The sequence below is a fragment of the Toxorhynchites rutilus genome, chromosome 2 (assembly GCF_029784135.1).
Source record: "Toxorhynchites rutilus septentrionalis strain SRP chromosome 2, ASM2978413v1, whole genome shotgun sequence".
Lineage (NCBI taxonomy): Eukaryota > Metazoa > Arthropoda > Insecta > Diptera > Culicidae > Toxorhynchites > Toxorhynchites rutilus.
The window spans coordinates 260,368,385-260,391,164 of NC_073745.1; the positions used below are offsets into that span (position 1 = coordinate 260,368,385).

At 38.0% G+C, this 22,780-nt stretch overlaps 1 protein-coding gene across 12 annotated transcripts in view; it reads left to right on the forward strand.

The window, feature by feature from the left end:
- Nucleotides 1–22,780, forward strand: part of LOC129771493 (PDZ and LIM domain protein Zasp-like) — a 180,397-nt gene that overhangs the window by 64,264 nt on the left and 93,353 nt on the right. For all 12 annotated transcript variants that reach the window (XR_008742390.1, XM_055775174.1, XM_055775175.1 and 9 more), the window contains exon 4: nucleotides 22,635–22,741. Coding sequence is in view for 11 of the 12 variants with exons in the window: in XM_055775174.1 (XP_055631149.1) it covers nucleotides 22,637–22,741 (105 nt within the window). In the remaining variant the exon portion in view is untranslated. The remainder of the gene's footprint in view (nucleotides 1–22,634; nucleotides 22,742–22,780) is intronic.

Sequence of the window (22,780 nt, forward strand, 5' to 3'; positions counted from 1 at the left end):
TAGCAATACAGCGGTCTTTGTATTAGCAGTTAACTGTTGTCTAATGAAATGTGAAAAGTTTCCTTCACTTAAATCAATCAAGCTTGATTACGGACTTAAAAATTCATGGTGGGACAGTTATGTCTAGAATATCAACATGGGACAATTGAACTTGATGTTGTTTTTTAAAATACTGGGAACATCGTTCTATTAAGAAAGTAGTGATCTGCAACACCCTTGCAGAATATAAATCTCATTGTTATTAGGCACTCGCTAACAAGGTATACACGTGTTCTGTTAACCTTTTTTTTATTTGTTTGAGAATTCCAAACCAGAAGTGACTGCATTAGCCCTGCTGGAAGCGTGGCATAAAATTATTGTATTTGTACCGTTTAATTTATTATGGATCTACAAAAAATAGATGATGGGACAGTTATGAAAAGAATATTAACATGGGACAATTGAGCGTGATGTTGTTTTTTTAAAAGCTGGAAACAAACAATAGCTTGTCTTGTGTTTTACCGGAAGATTAGCCATAAAAAACATCGTTTTATGAAGAAAAGTCAAAATTATCCAAAAGTAACATGAGACAATTATGCGTGGAACGGCAGTATAGCTTTGATAGAAATGATGACATGATGATAAAAAATACAAAAATTTCTAGTTCAGGAATATCATACGTAAAAGACATTGCAATAAAAAATAAAGCGTTTTTGGTTTGCTTTCAAAGTTTCAATAGATTTTAAAAATATATTCCCAGTAACAATCCAATCAAACTGATTATTTCGCTTCCTTTTGATTCATAGAAAGTTTCAGTAGAACTATTTACTACAGAGATATTCTCTATCGAGTGAAAAATTATTATAATGAGCGCACAGCAAATCGATGGCCAAAAATGCCCACTACAAACTTGAAAACATTCTATACAAGATCCAGTTTTTGCTTTTACGAATGCATTATTATATAACAGAGTTACAGCGTTTCAAAAATCACTCAAAATTTTCGTTGTCGCATTTTGCTCCTCAATTTTTTTGTCGAGTGTAGTTCTTTGCTTACTCCGGAATACGATCGGTCACAGGAAATGTCGGTTCATTCACACACTCGATTCCCTTTTAGTCGTCAGCGCAATACGAAATGTTTTCCGCAATCGTTCGGGGAGTTTTAGTGGGCGCTAATAGCTTATTAAAAATATTTTCGATATTGAACATAAAAACACAAAATTTTATGTTTCTTCTTTACCTCTAAAATTTAGTAGGTTCCATTAATTTAAATATTTTACGACTGCATTCTACGCAAAATTTTCTTATCTTTCAAATGAGCAAGATAATTATTTTAGTGAACTTTCTGAATTAGAGTCAGTTAGGCTGCGAATGACCCGAAGGTTAAAGCCGGTTGAAATAAACATAATAATAATTATTATTAGAGTCAGCTAGAGACACAAAATTAGGCTCGAGAAAAGTTCAACAATTCTGTCTTAGTTGAGAATATACCATACGCGTAGACGGATTTTTTCATCAAATATGATCCTCTATCACCTCCTGAAATATTCCGAATCAGCTACCTAATTCTATGTATATTTTTTTCAAAATACTGAATGCTATCAGAATACTATCACTCAACTGTTTTAAGTTTGACGACTAGTGGAAAATTATTTTACACGCAATTCTGTATGAAAATCTATACAGCCTAACTGTTCTCGAGATGTGTATAAATGTATGTATGTATAAAACATTAAATTCGATGAAAAATCATTACGCATATCATGCAATCTCAACCATTATAAAATCGTTTAATTTTTATAGTTTTGGGCTATAATGGTTTATAACTCCATAACTATTAAAAAAAAGCTCTCTATAACGACAATCTTTATAGCGACAAATCTCTCTATAACGACATGTTTGAAGGTCCCTTCAAAATCGAATAGAAATTATTTTCTTTATTGCGACATTTCTCTATAACGACGGCCCCTGCGATGTCGCTATAGAGAGCTTTCACTGTACGATCATAGGAAATAGCTTGGTCATTCACTCATGTTTTATAATACATATTTTTATCATCCTATTTTCATATTTTTTAACACAGATTTCACTGAGGAAGATAAATGATATAAGAACAAAACATTCGAACGTTTGACTGAGCAGCGCTCTCAGGCGGCTCAATCCATTTATTGATAAATACGGAGAGTTTGGCATTTTTGAATATGTATTATGAAATTTAATTTTAAATGCATAGGTGATAGGTATTGAAAAAAAACTCTTCCTGCCCACGTGGACTCAGTCCATACACCCTCCCCCCCCTCTCCGTGGACAAGCGTGGACATTTTGTTACCCCCTTTCCCATTTGACCTACCTTGGTTATGCATCGTTGATGCAACCACTCAACGGCAATGCCCGCCTCCAATTCCGCAACTGTCGCCAATAATTTTCACACCGGCGCATCTTCGTGCGTGTGAGGTCCCGACCACAAGTCAAGTTGCCCTTCGCCACCACTTTTGATTGGGTTGAGGACAACCATCGGCGGACGACTCGCACGCTAGAGTCGAGTCGTGTGGTCTGAGACGACGAGTTGTAAAACCATCGCTTCCATCTGGCTAACAAGCTCCCGACGAGGATGACTGGTGATGCCGCTGGAGCACCCACAACCTCCCCTCCGGAATTGCATTTGCTCCGTCGTTCATCGAAAAGTCTCGGAAAGGTGGTTTATAATGAAGTTAAACGAGATAAATATATGATTATCATCAGCGGCAAACGTGGAAACACTTAAAGATGCATAAGCATAAACGGCGCTAGCACGAAGGGACAAACGTGTGCTTATAACTAGCGGATAGAAATACGAGGCGTGATGTTGACTCGAGACGTGATCCGGTTGACGCGGGGAGTTCGCAGGGAAATTTGAAAGTGAAAATAGGAATGGTAAACATATAATGACCGCATGTCAAACTTAGAAGAAAATCAATTAAGGAGAGGAACTGACTGGGCAATGCCAACGTTAGTTTGCCCGTTCTGGCGGTCTCAGCATTACAGGTTGCAATGTGAATCATCCCATATGGTGTTTGCATTTCCATCTGTGCAATGCGATCTATTATTTATCAAATTTCATTTGAAGAATCTTTGTGTTTCTCGCGAATTCCGTGAGACTCAATGTGAGACCCCAAACAATGTTTATAGAAGTACTTTTCCCTCATAGCAAAAATTGATCTTCGTCATTTCAATCGTCCGCATGGAAGAGTGAAAAGTGCACTTTAAACGGATGAGAGCCTAAGCGGTGTAAACTGGAGCAAATTATTTAATTTCATGACCGCCGGTCAGCGCGGATCAATCACCGAATGGCAGCACAGAGTTCAACTCGCTTCCATTTCATGATCTCCGATGCCTAAGCTGGCATTCAGAATATTTGCCATGTACAACTTCCACCTTGGTTCGTTGCCTTCACCCATCTATTTGTGTGGGGATCGCTTCCACCATTCCTTCTTTCGCCCATCGACGAAACTCTACGAAACAACATTTGTTGCAACAAGCACTGGTCGCAAATTTAGCCTTGGGCCGACCTAGCCGTGTGGTGACGGCGTTCGCTTGGTTCACCTATCTCGAAGTAAGCCATTTGTTCGACTTTCAACTTTTTACGGAACAATCCCATTCTAACCTCCCGCTAGGCTAAGCCAACGCTGCAATAGTCAAATCGGACAAACTTCGCTCCAGACAAGGCAATCTTCTTCGAATCACACTTGGCCCTCGGTCGGATGATTCCGCAACGGGAACGTACCGGGAGGAAAATAGAGATGCAAGATTGAGCGGAGCGATTAAATCGTTCTGCTATCAGCCCCCGGCTGAAAAAAGAGAGTAAATGTAAGTACCACAATCGCATCGTTACCCCACCGAACCCTCGCGAAGGGAGAGTTCCATAAAACAGGCAGGATGTAAAACAATTGTTCTGGTTCCGTGGTCCTACTTCATCCTGGGAAAATAAGGGAGGAGGAGAAAGATGTCCGATGTTGATTCCGTGGTGCCTCTTTTTTTCGTTCTCCATGGAGTGTCTATTTTTAACGTTTTAGCGCGAATTAAACTGATGTTACCAAGATGAAATTAGCGTCACTTAGCGCGATTCCCCCGTTCAACCTGTCCGCGAAGGGCGCAGGGTGGACACGGGAGGGAGACCGAAGAGATTCATTTGCTGCGAAAGCTCCGGGAATATGTTTAGCTTTTTATTGCGCCAGCCGCGACGTGGGAAAACAGATTAGGCGATAATCAGATAAAAGGTATTGCAACAATTTAAATTGCCCGCAGCTCTAGAGGTGAGTGTATTAACCTCACTGGCGCTAGGGTTTGAAATTTCTGAGTCAAGTCTCTCCGTGATGTTTTCCATCGTGTTAAGGGAAAATGAATAATTTCCAGGTATACTATAAGTATGAAACTGGAATTTCGGTCGGTTTCTAATGTATCTAACGAAGAACGTGAAAAAACTTCGTAAAAGTTCGAGGACAGTGAACTGCAAGAACATTTGGACGAAGATGACACTCAAACGCCAAAATGAGTCGCGAATCAATTTAATATGACTCAAGAAACCATCAGCAGACGTTTGAGTACAATGGGAAAGATCCAGAGAATTCAAAAATAGTTTCTACTTGAGCTGAATGAAAGACAGCAGGAAACCGTAAAATCACATTCTACGCCATTCTACGCGCCAGTTACAAAAGAAAGTAATTTCTCCATTGGATTGCGAGTGGCGATGAAAAGTAGATTTATTTCGAGAATCCCAACTGTCAAATATTTTGGCAAATCCAGAAGAATTATCAAAATCGGTTTCACAGCCAACTCGATATGGACGGAAGACAACGCTCTGTGTGAAGGAACAGAAGGATTTTATTTATTACTAGCTGACCCGGCGAACTTCGTCTCGCCCAAAATTAATTTTTCGATATGAATTCTTTCGAACATTCACGTATTCTTACTAACGTTCATGAGTTCAAACGCAGAACTCTTCATTGATTGATCATTTAATTGGCCATTCACAATTTCCTTTTACTATAAATTTCCTGGTACTTCTATCAAAACTTTTAATTATAATATAAATTTATTTCCAGACACAATTTTCTCTCTAGTTTCTTGATTAACTTGTACATAAAATGTTTTTTTTTCCGTTACAAAGAATAAATCTTTGATGCAGAAAAGTAAAATTTCATTCATAATTTTCATTTTCAAAGCGCGTTATTCCACCTGAGAATCAATTGGCATTTTTGCTTCACACCAACCGAACACGAAACATAATTCCCCAAACGTGAAATCCAATCGGACTAACAATGATTATTGTAGAACTTATTGGGATTATTTTTTTTTCGAACATTCCCTTAAAGTTTTTGGAAAAGTCCATCTTTTTTCTCACCATAACATTGATCTACGGACATAGACGAATACAACAAAATAAAGATGGCTCAAATCGGTCAAATCCTTCATCGCGTTTCGCGCTTACCAACACATTTGGCGATCCTTTTTTATTAATATAGATTGCAGATACAGGAGCGCAATATTTCACTTTAAAATTCATTTCCACCTTCGAACAAAGATCAATTCCGTTAGAGCCGCTTATCACGATATAATTTTAGAATATATGGCAATTCAATTTTCCGGATATTCCTATTTTCCTTCAGAGTTTTCCGAAAATTTTCCGTTTTTTCTTCCATATCATTGAACTACGTGCAGAGACGATTACAACAAAATAATTTCGCGCTTACAAACACATTCGGGTTCCATTTTCATTTATATAGATAAACAGATGAGCTATCCAAACCTGGCTGAACGGTTAATGACGAATTTCATGCCAACTCGAACGATCATTGGCAGCACTATCTCAAACTGCAGTGGAACAATTTGGGTGTAAAGACATTGGTTATTCAATCTCCAAATAGGAATCAAACTACTTTTTGAAAAGGCCCAACATTTTCATCTCAATTTTTATTCTGACCCATATGCTATAATACTAACAAAATTTGGATCCAACAATGAAATATAGGAAGTTATTCAAATTTTTATAATCAAAATTCAAAATAAAAAAAAGGCAGCCTAAATAATTATTTTATATTTTGAAAATTATTTTTCACAAGAACGTATTTTTTTCGAAAATTCGCAAAAAACATATATGAATAGCTAATACATTGGAAGACTTTGGCGCTTCTACAGGGAAGACGTTTTTCTAACAACTTATTCATGTTTTCTACAACTAATCCTAGTTTTATTTAAAGCCAAGCTAGCGATATAGTGTTTTCGACAATGTTTTGGATCTTATTCAAATATGAAGTTTTGTCAAAGACGTCAACATTCTATCATTTATACAGGGTGGGCCATTTAAAATGGAAGGATTTGTTTTTGCAATAGCAAAGTAAAGAAGTGGAATTTAAAACTTTTTTTTTGAAATTCATTTATTTTGGTCCAAGGAGATTTGTTCTAACTACTTTTTGATTATGATATCTCGTAAATGACCGCCTCTGGCCTTGACGGCAAAATGTGCCCTTTTTTCGGCATTTCCCATCACTTTGCCCAATGTTTTGGCCGATATGGCAGTAATTTCTTGTCGGATATTGTCTTTCAGCGCAGCCAGGGTCCTTGGTTTACCAGTGTATACCTTGGATTTTAAATATCCCCATAAAAAATAGTCAGGAGGCGTCAAATCAGGTGATCTCGGTGGCCAGTCATAATCGCCGTTTTTCGATATTAATCTTCCGGGGAACATTTCGCGCAATAATTTGGTCGTGGCAGCCGCTGTATGGCATGTAGCGCCGTCCTGTTGGAATCAACACGAATTATGCGTCGGAGAGTGGTTCGAGCGATGCCTAACTCTTGCGAACGATGGCGACCTGATGTCGATGGAGTCTCTGCAACACTGGCTCGAACGGCATCAATATTCTCGTCGAAACGTCTTGGTCGTTGTCTGGACAGATGACTAGCATTACCAACACTACAAGACGATATAAATTTGGCATATAATCGACGTATAGTGTTGTCTCCAGGCGATGTTTTAACTTTATTTTTATTTTTCCACGCACGTTTAGTTACCACAATTGAGAAGTTATTTTGAATGTACAGCTGAACAATTTCAGCGCGTTGTTTAGGTGTGTATTGTTCCATGGTTAAAATTGTACTGAAATGACGCTTCCAACGCGGTATGATATTTGTTAATCTGACATCTCTGTCAAAAGTTATGGGGTTGCCAGATGCTTCCACTTTAAATGGCCCACCCTGTAGTTACTGGAATATATGTCATTTTTGTATGCCTGAAAAAATAAAATTTGTAATATTTTTATGTGTAAATTCTCGCGTTTGACATGTTTCTAAATCAGCCATTCTATACCATAACGACGTAGTGGTTCTCAGATTTTAGTGAAGATTGGTTGTGTTGTTCCTTATCGCATAATATTAGACCCGTATTCTTAATTTTTTTCATCGGGGTGTCCATTCCCATCTCAGGGTAATCTAAAAAATCAATTTGTTCCCCTGTAGGTTTTGTAGTTTTTGAGCTAAATTTTTTCAAACAAAATGGGAAAAAACTAATTGAAAAAAAAATCTTACTCAACAACTTCCGTGGTGCTTTAGAATCCGGACGGTTTTTTAATGTAAACACTTTTTCACTATAATATCAATATTATAACAAAATCATCGTATCTTTGGCATGTTGAATTAATGTGACTGATAGTTACTGTTGTATCAATTTAGTGTAGTGTCAAGCAAAGCACTTAATTGTTGGCAAAAGAGAGGCAAGCAATTTTTTTTTGTGCGATATTCTGTTCTTGTGCGGTTTTTATGGTGTGATTTTTTTTTGTGCGGTGTATGAAAAGAGGCATAGTTGACGGAGTTATCGTCCATTTAGTTTTTTTTAGATGGTTTATATGCATTTCAGTGCGAAAAAAGCATATCCGCGTTTCAATTATCCACTTCTGAAATCATTTCCCCCCGCTCATCAAATGCTCTAAGCAGCACGTTTCGACATGCTACTAAAAGCACCAAACAGCCATGCGCAACCGAAAAGGCAAAGTGTCCCATCGCAAAGCAGGGAAACAAAAGGAAATTGAGCGGCGAATGGTGTGGATTTGGGTTATTTTCTTGAGGGAAACTTTTTTTATGCGGTCCCTATCTACCGCACCAAAAAAGTTTTTTTCAAAATGTGTACCGAACACGATTTTTTAAAGCTGCTGGTGAAGTTTTGCATGATTTTTTTCATTCCAATTTTTTTGCGGTCCCTATCCCCCGCACAAAAAAAGGTTTGCCTGTATTCGTGTTTCGAATACCCATGTACGGAATAAAAATACATCCAGAAGAGGATTTTGAATCCGGACGGATGAAACGATGACGATGAAACCTTATTTCATTTCAGCCCTAGAAGGAATGGAGCACGGATTTTCAATGTTTGATGTTTGGTTTAAGATTATAACAGAATAGCAATGAAATAATAAGCTTTACTAAAATCTATAACTAATTTCTCTCAAAGAAATGCTGCTAACAAAATATGTCCGGAGTTTAAAACAAAAGTGTCCGAATTTAGGATCACGACACAATGAAGAAATAAGCATATTTAGAACAAATATAACATGATTTTGATTAATTCTAGGATTCAAAACTTACATGAATGCCTTCTAATTCCATAGGAAAGGTAACTTTTCATGATATGATGTGTCATGATTTTATAGTAGTTGAAGCTATAATCGTAAGCGCTTAAGTGTCCGGATTTCGATGCATTACGATATAATAGGGGAGGTGGAGGCAAGTTGGCGACGTGAGGCTTTGGCGAGTCCTGGATCTTGGAATTACTTTTTTTTTAATGTTGATGGTGATTCATATAGCCTGAAGTGTTTTCTATCATATTATCTATTGGATGGGCAAAAAACTTGTCCACCCAAAAGCTTTGCACAAAAAGCGTCGAATTCGCCATCTTGCCTCCACGTGGAGGCAATCCTTGGTTGGAACAGCGGAAATGCCATTTTCATCAACACTGTAAATGGCACACGCAGGAAAACGATACTGAGCTCGTATATCTCCCAAAGTTCGAAAAAATAAGCCGCAATGTTCTTTATTGAACGCCATTAATCGAGCCGCTGAGGTATTTTCTAGCTTTCTCAAAGATAGCCTATGAGCCCTCATAAACATTTCAACCCATGTCCGTCCAGCGCATGTTCCTTTGAAAGGGTGCTCTATGCCATTTTTAACCGCAAACGAATAGGCAATTCTTCGAAACTGGTCCTGAATGTGGCTTTAAAGCGGCCTTTATTGGACGACGTATCCTGAAATTGATACAGATTTAATATTTCTTGCATAAAGAACATGGAAACGCAAATGCTGAATTAAAAATCTAACCTCCATGTCTGGATATTTTCGTCGATAGCGTCTCAAAGTTGGTTCTGGCACGCCGAACTGTTTTGAAGCACCCAGAACAGACAAACTTTCTTCTATAGCTTTCATAACATTCTCAAAACTGGTGCCCGACCAATATTGGTCTCTTTTTCGCTTGTAAACTCTAACCATCTGCAATAAAAAAACAAAAATTAACATAATGTTGCAGTTCGCCAACTTGCCCCCAAGCGACTTTTTCAATAAAAAAAATTCAGCTGGAAAAAATTAATGATTGAAACTCGCCGGAAACAAACAGATTATGTACAATAGAGTACCTTTATCATGTATAAAATTATTTTGAAATTTTAACTTTTCTCATAAATTGGATAATAAAATTTGAAAAAACGGAAAAAAATAACAAAATCTGGATTTTTCTAATTTTTTTTTTTCACTTTTTTTGTGATAACGTTTTCGGCAGAGCTGCCGAGTACAAAGTTTGGCCTTGTTATGATGCATCTTCAGTAAAAAGCATGTGGCGCTACCTTCATTACAACGGGTCAAATTACCGATTCGTCATCTTGCCTCCCTCGCCAACTCCCTCTCCCCTACGTACAAATTTTTCGTCAAAAAATGAAATTGTTAAAAATTTTTATAAAAAAAACCATTTTTGTATGTAAATTATCTCGATTGACATATTCTATTTTCTTCAAAATTTTTTAATTTAGAAACATGTCAATAAAATGCCAAAAGCTAAAATTTACACACAGCAATTTTAGGGGTAAAACATTACTTTTTCAGGACTCTCCATACAAAACTCACATTATAGTGCCAATGAGTGTATGGGGAAAAATCGACCCTAAAATTTCAAGAAGTTACCCTAAACAAAATGTTCACCAACTCGAAAAAACAACCTATGCTAATTATCAGCTCAATCGGACTTAACCCTTAATTCGAGATAAAAATGGAGTAGGTTTTTTTTAGATAAATATAAAACTTGGGCGGTAGCAATTTTTTTTTTTTTAAAAACCTACTCCATTTTTATCTCGAATTTCCGACTTTCAACATAAAATACTCCTAGCAGAAAGCTGCCAGCATAAAAACAATGTGTATGTGTGATAGATGAAAATGTTCTAAAGACGTTCTAGTGGGAGTGAACATTGAAAATAATGTCTGAATAATTTGAAAAGAGAATTCGCGAAGCCCGTCTAAAGGCGGGCTTGAGCTGTAGAGAGTTAGGGGAGAGTGGCGCAAAGCGGTCAAAGTTCGAGTTTTTTGAAAATCGAAAAATCACCCAAGGGAGGAGTAAAGGAAATCGAGGTTTTCGAAACAAAAAATTGATTCCAATTGTCTTAAAACTGCATGAAACGTCGATATCTAGTGTCATCTCGAAAAATTTGATTTTTCATTCAAACAATTTTTCAGGTGGAGTGCCAAAAAAACAATTTTTTTGACAGAACAAATTTCGAGATAAGTGTAAATTCGAGATGACCATTTTCATTGTCACCCTAACCCACATATATTCCAGAAACTCTAAAAGATAGAAAGTTTTTGATGAGATTAAAATACACCATATCGCTATTTTGACTTTGAACAAAATTAGGATCTTTTTTCAAAGAAAACAGGAAAAAGTGGTTAGAAGACCTTTTTTCTTGTAAAAGAGCCCATCTTCCGACGTATGGATGATTTGTCAGTAATTATATACTATTTTAAGAAAAATCATGTTTCCAGTTCATTTTTTTAAAATATATTTTTGGTATTTTTTAATGGACATTCAAACAATGATCAAATTATCTATTTCAATTGAGCTCTGAGTGAAAAACAACCAGAGTACCAGAGAACGCAACACAAAATTGTGTTGTAGCATGATAATGCTCCTTGCAAAACCGGTCAAGAAAACGATTGAATCATTCGATTTTGAGAGGTTCTTCCATCTGCGGCTTACACACCAGACCTGGCTCCTTCCGACTACAGCTTATTGGAATCGATGAGACATGTACTCGCTGATCAGCCTCCAATTCTTACGAAATGGTATGCTCCTCCTTTTGGGCGTGGCATACACAAATTGTCAGGAGAAAGGGGAAAATGTGTAGCTATCGATGAAAAATTCTTTGGGTGAATTAAAAATTTTCAATTCAATGCAATAAAAATTTCTTAAAATGAAAAAAAACGGTTACACTACACTTGGTGATCACTCGCCGAACCATGCCAATGTTTTACGCCAAATAAAGTGAAACAAAATAAAAATAGTGTAACCCCGTTCATAGGTTTTAATTTAGCATAAAGCGGATAAAAAGAGGAATAAAAAAAAACGCAACCACTTAATGAGCTGAGCTAAGCCAAAAAAGGAAAGAAAAAAAAGAACAAAAAAGATGCTGACTGTTTGTGTGGAGGAGAAAATGCACAATAAGGTTCGTTTAGCAGCGTGCATTTGCATAAGCGGAGTTGATTTAGACTGTTGCAATTGAGCACAGTTTGGGGTTTTTGCTCCGATTTTGTTCGGACGCTGCCGGCGAAGTTAACTTGAATCAAATATTAACCATGCATTTTAAGGGGGCCTTCGTGTTGCTCAGCAAATCTGCAGCCACCAGCCAACAGGATGAAGTTGATTAACATATAAACGTTGTTGCTTGGTTGGTTGGCTAGGGAATTAATGCAAAACATTCGTACCGGCGGGGGTGATTTGCGCGCCTGGAGAGAGGTCAAAATAATTCGTGCAGTGTACACCATCGATTGGCCACAAGTGCACACAATTACTGCCAAAGAACAGCGCTATTGTCTATCCTCATCAACGCTTCAGCGGGGTGCCGAACGGGATGGAAATCCTCCACAGCGATGTGTCTTTAAAACTTAAATTCGAGTCAAGTTTACTCGTGTCTGCCGAGTTGCACTTGAACCCTGTAGGGGACTGCAGGAAACTTTCCATCCAATCCCTGACTCTGATCGTCGTCGCTCATAGACGGATAAGGTACCTCGGTGCGGTGGAACTCCCTTTGCTAAATATTCCTTCAATCTGCCTGCCGAGTGGCAGATGAACAACAACAGCATCCGTGGGCTAGAAGAAAGGAAACTGCAAATCGAATGCAAATCACTTCTCGTTAGTACGGAATTTTGCACCTCCACGGCGCGGGGTGTCGGTGATGTGTGACCTGTTGCTGAATGGCGCATCGTGTTCGAAGAGAAGAAACCACCATCAATCCCTCTATGTAGGGTGGGAAAAGTGTGGATGCTTCTTTTTTTGTGTGGAGAGTTATTTAAATTGTTTTCTTTTTGCTAGCTTGGTTGCCGCGGCTTGCACCATTTGGACAAACATTGGAACCATTACATTCAGGTATTCGTTTGAATGCGTTAATTTCACAAATTTAATTTTTTTTTTAAATTGGGAACCATAAGTTTTTCTGCCACTACTATTTATAATGTTTTTTTTTCTCGAGAGCATATGATATGGCGTACCTTTTCAAAAACTCGGAGAAAAATAATTTATAACAAAGTTCTCTACAACAAAATTTAATTTGTGAACCAAAAAAAGATTCTAATTTTTCAGGCAGTATTCACGGTTTCCGTTTTTACGAATAAAAGTTATCCTTTTTTTTTTGTATATGCACAATTTTTAAGCGATTCGTTAATGATCGAATTTGACTAATTGAATTCTCACAGAGATCTTCCAAATTTTCGTTGTACGATTTGTTTACGATTTTTGACTTTTGGAAACATCGTGCGATGGTCAAACTTGTATGTACGAAATTTGACGCGGATTTTCGTCATGGTGCAAAATTGCACATGATGGGCTGAAAATGAAAGGGGTGTAAATTGCATCATTGATTTCTCAACATCGACTTTCTCTTTTGGCCATAACTTAGTTGCAAACTCATTCCCAGCTATATTTGGCAAGGTGGAAGATAAGTCAGAACGAAGATTCTAAGGCAAACTCGAATTGGAACGTTTTTGCAGTTGAGGTAATATCTAATAAAAAAAGTTGATGATGGGGGGTCTCCGTAGCCACATTGGTTGCGCCTTCGCTTAGTAAGCGATCGATCGTGAGTTCAAAACTCAGGGCCCTAATTGATCATCATTGTGTTGTTACAGAACAATTACGTCCATGCAACAATCATTAGCGATGGAGATCGATCCACGGTCGAAATAAGATCGATTCATCCAGACAACTGCTCTGCTCCTCAAGACACATCGGGCTACTGTTCTTATAAATAAATCAACAATTATCAATCAACTGTCTCCGCTGTCCGGTGGTCTTAACTGGATAATGGAAGAACAGAAGGAAAACTCTTACGCCTAAATGGTTACTGTGTAAATGTGTACCAACATATATGCAGTGGTATAGAAAGGAATTCTCTAACGCCGTAAAATGGCAACTGTGTAATGTGCTAATTATACACCCAAACTAGCGTTGGCAGAAAACATGCCATCTTTGGCAGAAAAGATGCCATTTCCTGGTCATGAGAGTCAAATGCGCAAATAATGAGCTATTTTGAAACTTAAAAATGCTTTTCTCTTTTCATTTGGGATTGTGCAAAAAAAAAACGTTCATGCGACGTCAATGGGGATCGAACCAAGGCGAACTGTGGAATGCGAAGTTACTTTACACGACCACGCTATCCATATAGCTGCCAGCGCTATTATAAAGGAGCGTGATAATATTACACCTCATCATAAAATGAAGTTGGAAGGTGTTTTCTAAGCCGATAAAGAAGAACATGAACGAGAATATATCTTTCTCTGTCTGGGCCGTGTATTTGGCAAACTATACGAAAAGCTTTCATTTAAATGTGTCTCCTGTTTCGCTCCCTCATATTGGCTCTAGCATATATATTATACAAATGATATACATGTATTGGGGAGTAGAACATTTTATGTTATCTTTCAGCTCATTTAATGGAATAAATCGGGATGCCAGAAAATGTGCTAAAAATTAACTTTGGGCGGCTCTGTTACATCTAAAATGCTAATGAGCCCTAAAATAAACAAAAGAGATAAAAAAAAGTTGATGAAGAAAAATCGATCACATCCCTTACACCCCTTTCATTCTAAGCCCCTCACAAATATTTTTTTACGTTTTCAATCTTCCCTAAACGTGCATATGAAACTTTTCGCCAACTGTCTGATCTCTTGGATGTGCATCAATGTGGTAATCCATGAAGGCCGTGAACCATTATTTCCTTGTTTGGGAGGTTTCGTGATTAAAGTTGGTATTATTTTGTTTCAAAATGTCCAAAGACCAACAATGTTTTCTAACTTTCCAAAAATTGATGATAGAACACCATATTACTGGCGAAAGCTACCGTCAAATTGCTGATATCGTTCGACTAGGCAAAGATACGATTGATGAAATAGTTCAAAATTTTGAAAAGAGTGATTCTTTCATACTTTCATAACGCAATCAGGACGTTTATCAAAGACAACTTCTCGAATTGACAGAACTATCGTATCAAAAAGGTAATCAAAATCGAGGTTCTCAGCTTGTGAAATTTGAATGAGTTCTTCATCCATATGACACCCTAAAAGTGCGTAATGAACTTCATGAAGAAGATTTAAGGGGTCAAGTGAAAATCCATGGCTGTCAGGAAAAAAAAGGGTGAGATGGACACAAGATCAAATTTGTTGCGCGATTGATGACTGGAGGAATGTAGTTTTATTATATGAGACTAAAATAATGTTATTTGGGTTTAATGGAATTCGGCGAAAGTCTAGAATTGGAGTGTTTGAAGCCAATAACATGAAGCATGCATGAAGAAGACGAATTCTTGGAACATCAACGAATTGTACACAGAACACATGAATAAATTCCCGAGTGACTACTATTCTACTATTTTTCACCATTTAGCCATTCAGTCATGGTGTGGAGTCCGATGGCATCGTATAACGAAAAATGTTTGTCCGGACATATTGAAGCGAAAAATTTCAGCAAGTTCACAGAAACTGAAACATGATTCGTCGGTATACATTCAAGACGGAGATCCAAAGTAAACCTCAATGCTGGTATCAAATTGATTCACGAAAAGAAAAATCATGTGTGGACTATTTTGAAGATTAATAATCAAGCAACAAATCTATAGTTATGCTTTTTGCATCAATTCCACGTCGGTCTCAAGTTGTCATTCATGCAGAGGGCTTGACATGTTGACATGATACACGATTGTGAGGTGACGCGATACCATAAACGACTTAACGTATACAAAGTTATACGATCTCGATGTTTTCTGGGCGTTGAGATGTACGTATATCGCCTCAATGATGAAGTTTTGTTTAAAGTTATACACGATTGTGACCGACTACTGTTGCGTAGAACACGAATATTGTGATAAAAATGTGCAATTCAAAATATAGGAGAGGTGGAAATTTTTACGACAATTCATTTTCGTCAGCTTTATATTTTTTCAAAAATAGTTTTTGACTTTTTTCTAGAAAATTAATGAAAAATCTGTAATCCAGAAGTATTAACCGTTACAGTGGTTCGGAAAATTTGATTTGTTTGTATGCAATTGAAGAATAATTTTAGTATCTTTCTCGCATGAAATGTAGGGCTTTCGACACCAAATCAGCCACAATATGACCAAACCGCAGTATACACAAACGCTGCAATATCACTATAATAGGCAATGCTATGCCTTTGGTGGTTACTTCGAGGTCCTTTGAGGACTTTCCTTTAATTTTTCACGTATTTTCGATGGGTTTCAATAACTATAAAATGTCGTAGAATTGGAAGCTGAAGAAATGCTCGCGATAGCTATCTTACTTAGTGCAAAATCCGCAAGTGTTTGCTCTCTAAAATATTTTCCTGCGAAAATGTCAATGTTAAAAGTTAGTTAAAATTAACTGAAAAGGTCGAAGCCTCAAAAAACGAATCTAAACAATAAAACATAAACGAACATCAGCGTCAAATAATTGTGAGATTTTTGGGAATCGCAAATTGAATGTTGTTCCGCTTCATGTTTTTGAATGTTTTGATGTTAAAAATACTTTTTTTTTCAAAAAGAAGGATTTCAAAAACATGAAAAACGGTTTCTTAAGTCTCTTGATAGAAGTGCGTGAACACAGGTCAAAAAAAGTATAACTTTTGATTATGTCCCATATTTTCTTTTGTTCAGGAGCGAAGATTGTCAAAAACAGTTCCCTTGTGTTTTTGTGTATCTTAAGACCTTACATTATTTGAGTGTTTGGGAAATTGAGGTGGGTACATTTGGAGTCAGAATTCAATATTTCTCTTTCCTGATTTGGCGTGGACAACGATAACAAAATCATAATGGTCTTTTGGTCCCAAATTACTGTATATTTGAATTTAGGAATAAACCTAAGAAAATTCATTTAACAAATTGATTTATTGAAGATTGAGTTTGGTAATATAAAGCCTACCCGAATACAACATCTACTCAAATGAAGAATAAAGAAAAATAAAAAAACGGATTATGATTATTGTGTAAAGCGTTGTAAACAATACAAATCCAAAACAACTTTAAAAGGCAATGAGCATATGAAGTAAAACCGGAAACAAGAATTACTTTTGAATTACTATTGAAATGTAGTAAACTTCACTCTTATAGAAATTAGTGTTTGTAAAACTGATATGATTTCTCTTTCCTTCCAGTCCGCTGCTCTTTCGGATTAAGAAGCCATTTATCTATTAACATGCGGTTTGGAGCATTTCGTCGAAAATGTAGCAGATGACTTTAACACGAAGATATCGATCAATGTTTCATCTCCGGCTGTATGACTTCAAACCATTGGAATTTTAGAACAGTTTACTCTGATTTTTTACAATGAAATAGTAAAAAACATTTAGAAAGTATCCATTCAAGCTCGTAGAATGAATTTCTCAACAAAACAATTTTTATGGTCATGAATGACAACATAATTGCAACATAATTTATTATTTTTTAGTCGGGCATTGAAGTGTTGTTGTAATTAAAAATTGAATTATTTCACTCTTTTGTTACTTTGTTAAATATAGAACGCTTCGCCGTTATATACGCTTTTAGATCTTTTGGATGTACACTGCGTTTCACAACTATAGCACCACTTCATTTTTTTGAGTTTCCAGAGATATGTAAGCAGTCGATTGAATTGAAGTATATAGTGTAAGATATGATAACTATCTTCATTTATCAAACTGGCCATTTGAACTTTATTGTTGTGTTCAGGCGCGAAACATTGAAAAAACAAAAATTCCAGTGTTTCATAACTATATAACCAGATGGAAAAACTCTCACTCACTGAGTTTCATGAGTTTCATGAGTTTCTAATTCGTAGGTCATCTTTAGTTCACAATCAGTTCAAATAACCCATTCGGGGTGATTTGCGCCATTTTGTAGTGTGTATCTCGTTATACACAGAGGATACTGCTCGTTTGAGCTCTTCAAATCACTCATACTGCTTGTAAGCTGCATCTACTATTCGATATGAAGAAATGAAGATAGTTATCTTATGTTACACTATATACTTCAATTCAACCGACTGCTTACATATCTCTGGGAACTCAAAAAATGTAGTGGTTCTATAGTTGTGAAACGCAGTGTATATGAACGTACAGCACAAATGTGATTGTCTTAATAACGCTTATCAGAAATGAAACAATTTCTATGATAATAAATTTCCAATGATGAAACTTGAGCGTTTTTCTAATGAGTAGATGATTAGAGTCTACGATACACTCGGGTTAATGTGTTAAATGTTACATTTGGATAAATACTACATTCGGATAAAAGTTGCCTATGAGTAAAAGTTACTTTCGGGTGAGTAAAATTCGAACGAATGTCGTTGAGAAAAATGAAATTAGACTAAGCGTTTTAGTCGTCAAAGTTTCGATGAGATTTTCATTTTGCATACTTATAGTTCATCAAGCTCAAATTGGAGTAAACGTCCTTAAACCATTGTTCTGATTTTCATCGATGTTCTTTTCATTTTCTGGTAGCTTCATCAGAGTCCATATCACTGTTACATATTTGAAAGAGTATCATCACCGTAGCATTTCTACAACATTTGGATTTGGTCGTAGTATTTATTAAACATTGTCAGCTAAATTTATCGCAAGAATGTTGTTTAACTCTTTCATTTATTGTAGAAACCGCAACGACGAGAGAATGTGATATAACTGTCCAAAGAAATAATGAACAATTGTTAAGCTGTAACTTAACCTAATGTCCGCTAACAGTGCGGCAAAAGTTTACATGAACAAAATTTTCATCTGATTTATCCGCTAAGTTTAAATAAAAAAAACATTCTGATTTAAACCACTTTGGAACTAGTTCTTAAGTTGAGCTTCTTGAGCTTGAGCTTGGGTAGACTGTACATTTCGTAGTTGCTCTCCGTGATTGACCTGAACCAACCAAATTGCACAAAGAACACACAGAATGACGCTTGGGACTAGCAAATCATTCTCGTTGTGCAATTTTCAGTGATTCGAGCTTGAAATGGTCAATAACGACGCCGGCCACGTCCTTACAGTCACCAGGGGAAGGGAAGGAATGTTAGTATGATATTCGCGGCCAGCAGGATCGCTTCTATAGCGTGGTTCGCTTACGATTATCATGGATGGGGTAGTTGTTAGTGGGACAGGTTAATAATCAGGATTCACTGTGGTAAGTGATGTGATTATGTAAATTCAAACTATCAACCTCTCGACAGAACGAAAATCCGAAAATACCCTGTATCACTGCCGCTTAGATTATCTTTATGTATCTTGAAAAAGAAAACCCGTAAAGTTCATTGAACTATCTATATATTAAATCGCGACCGTGGAGAAAAATATTGGGAAACCTGAGAAGGCAACCGAGGGAACTCGTCTGAAAAAATAGATCCGACGATGTGTTCCGTTATTCACCGTGCGTACTCTTAGAATTCCAATAGTGCCAGTTGATGATGGTTATATTTTAGAAACCTGATAGTTCTTAAGTTGAGCTTCTCGTTACAAAACAGTATGAGAAAGATGAACTTAAAATTGAAACATTTGAGAATAATAACGGTTTGTTGTTTCGAGACTTTGATTGACAAATTCGTGAAATTTACTGGCCATTTTCTATAGTCGCACTTAGTTTAACACGGTGAGCCTCGTGTCTGTCCCTAGGGAATGGAATTGAGCTTTTCATTAGAAAAAGGTTGATTACACGACTGATAGTTACAAAATAAGAAATTTAAAAAAAAATGGATGGGTTAACGCACCACTGTAAGTCTGTCAATGGTGTGTGTCGCTTATCAGCGTAGATTCGTCTATCAAGCATTCCTCAGATCTTCTCCACTGGATTTAGATCGGGTCTGCGAAATAGTATTTTCAGCAAATCGATTTTCTAGTTTTCGAAGGTTTTCATACTCTGGATGTAATCCGAAGAGTTCATCTTACAAGAAGACGTGAACTTCAAATCAAAGCTTGCTTTCAGAGCAAAATTTGAGCAAAAACATTAGAATTTCTCCTACGCGCGCATCAGAACTCCGCTTCCTTTCTTTGATCTCGCAAGTTGAACAAATGAGTTGAATAATTGCCAACTGAACAAAAGCTTAAAACAAAACAACGATTATTCCATATCCCACTGAAGTGCAATTTGTTGACGCAAGTTTTACAATGTTCCGCTTATTCCTCGTTAACAGTTTTGACTTTTACTTGGCACCTTGAAGTTGCCTGCTGGAAAGGATAAAAAAACCCAATAAAACGATTTCCGTTTCTGAGTTTTCCACAAATTTTTCTTCTTCAAACGGCATATAACGCGTAACTTTTTATATCTATCGTTTGACCTCTAGATAAGAATTTCAAGTGTCACTGAAACAAAATTGTATATACGTAATTTTTCCGGTTTCTGGTCAGCTGAAAGACGTTATTCCGAAACCTGTTGACAGGTTAGCATGTTAGACTCGTAAACCCATGTTTCCTCACTCGTGTAATATATTTTCAGGGACCATTACGAGTTTGAATTTCGTTCTGGCCTTTTTGAACAAACTGGGTTGAAACCAATCTCAAGCATAATTGAGCAGATGTCCACGAATTTCGTGCATCCGTAACCAGGTTTTCCCCATCCTAGTGACAGCTTATCCCTATCGGAGGCCAAACCGTTAGAGCGCCCAGCTCTCAGTGCATTATTGAATTTTATCATTAATCACCCCGTTGTACCCCGGTAACGTCATTAGCATAGCCTCTCGTGCAGCAGCATCCCGATCCGGACCGAGCCCGGGAGTACTGCGGAGTCATTACTCTTTGTCAGGGTGATTTCTCTATGCGCGCACACATCGCCTCGTGGGACTTCTTCTGATAACTTTCTTCTGTGCGCCACCACTTTCCGTGGAAGGACACGACTCCGCGGGACTAGAGAGAGAGAGGGAAAAAAGAGGTGTTGAAAGTGAATGAGTCAATGGGGCTCACGATCGACCCGCGCCGGGTGCTCATTAGTCCCATGAACAGGCAAAATATTTAGATACACACGGGCGATTAAATTGAATTAATAGTTTGCGCATTGGTGGATTCGCTGGATGCCATTTTTCGCCGCATGCGGAAAAGTGTATGACAAAGTGGGTGACCGGAATAAATCGCCACAGTAAACAACTGCAACAGAAACAACCGCTTAGAAAAAGTGTAGTAGGCTAGAAATATTTGGCGCGGGAAAAACATCATGTGCCTCACATTTCTATTATAAATTTATTCTCTTGTTCTCGTTTTTCGAAATTTATTCTGAGGACAATGTAATGGGGACGAAGTCCCCATTTGGCGAGGATAAGGAATCGAGGCGGCCCATGCCGCCAAGATGACGCAATCCGAGTCCACCGCCGACCCGCCGTCGGAAGCGGCGGTGTCTCGCACGCAAACCTGGGATCCACTGATTGCCCGGTTAGTTTGAAACATAGGATACGATCCTTTAGCAATGTCCGACCGAGCTCTAGCGAGCGTCGGACGGTATACGTCTGCCCGGGGCGTTACGTTTGCCTGGGGCGATACGTTTGCCCGGTTAATTCTTGTTTTGAAATACAATACCGCGCCACAATATTTATAGCCTACTACACATTTTATAAGCGGTGGTTTCTGTTGCAGTCGTTTTCTGTGGCGATTTATTCCGGGAACCGACAAAGTGTTTTTCTCCGTAAGCTCAGCGCGGGCACGCGTTTGTGCAGCACTTCCTTGACACCTATGGACTGTCGATGCACGCGGCGGTGGCGGTGGCGGATGGCTCTACAATTTATTCGCTAAATAGCACTTGATTGGCACAGCTGGAAAGCCGGAAAAAGGGCCACGGTTTCGAAGCAGATTAGATGAATGGCATTCCAGCAGAGTGGATTTTGCTTAGCGGTGTTGATTGATGGGGTTAGGATCGATGGTTGGAATGCGATGAATTAGAGCCCTCGCGCGAGAGGGAATGTGCTTCACGTCGCGAATTCGGAGTGAATGGGGACACGGCTAATCAAGTGTTTCAGGCGGTTTCATATTTCCCGAACGAAAGGCGTCGGGTGTTAAATTTCCGAATGCGAGTATTTCATTCAGCATGATTCTGCAGGATTGTCATTAATTTGTCGGCGTGCGCGATGCACAAATGCAAAATTGTTTCCACTAAACGGTCGCAGTTTCAGCCTGATGAAGTGACCAATTGCGATTCGCCAAGCGGTTACTTCAAAGTGCACACTCGCATCATTTGTTGCCCTGATGGTTAACCCCTAATCAGATTCATTACAGAGCGGTGGTTTTTACATGATGTAATGAATTGAAAAGTAAATAAATATCAATAATCAGCAAAACAATGGCGCAGTTGTAAATAATAAAACACCTCTCATTATCGGACTTGTGCTCGTCGAGAAGCAAATACTGTCCCCCGAGACTGTTAGACTGGAAGTGCAAATAAACGAAAAAATGTAAAAAAAAATAACGAGAACAACCACAGCATTGAACTGATGGGGAACAGTCAAGGGCCCGGTGGAAAGTCGCGATGATGAATTTGCATATTCTGAGTAAATGTGTAGACATCGTCACTCGCGGCCAGCGCACACGAGGGAGAGAGCAATCATTGCGGAACGTTTTAAACGCCAGGCGTTCAAGGTTAGGTTTGTCTGAGGCATTCATCGCCGGCGAATCAGGAAGCGGAATTCTTATTATTGCAGCGTTACTTTTTTTTGTGGGCGAATAGGGTTTTCTCAGCATCAAATTTGTTTGTTGAAATCTTGTTGCCACAGTCCTCGAATCGACGTCGAAGTAGATAGTTTTTAGCAATTTAATTTTATTTTACGTCACTAAATATATCCATAGGTCGTAACCCTATTCACATGCTCAATCATTTAACAGAACACAATTAATCGCCTTGCCGCTGTTGAACTCACATTAATTTGCTTGTTTTCCTCTTTTCTTTTTTCTCTGTCTCTTTGCAGATATGGCAAATTTGATCACAGTTCGTCTGCAGCGAGGCGAAGGCCAGTCGTGGGGATTCCGTCTCCAGGGCGGCAAGGATTTCTCCTCTCCACTGGTCCTGCAGCGGGTAAGTCCGGACATGCGTTGAATTGATTGCGAAGATTTT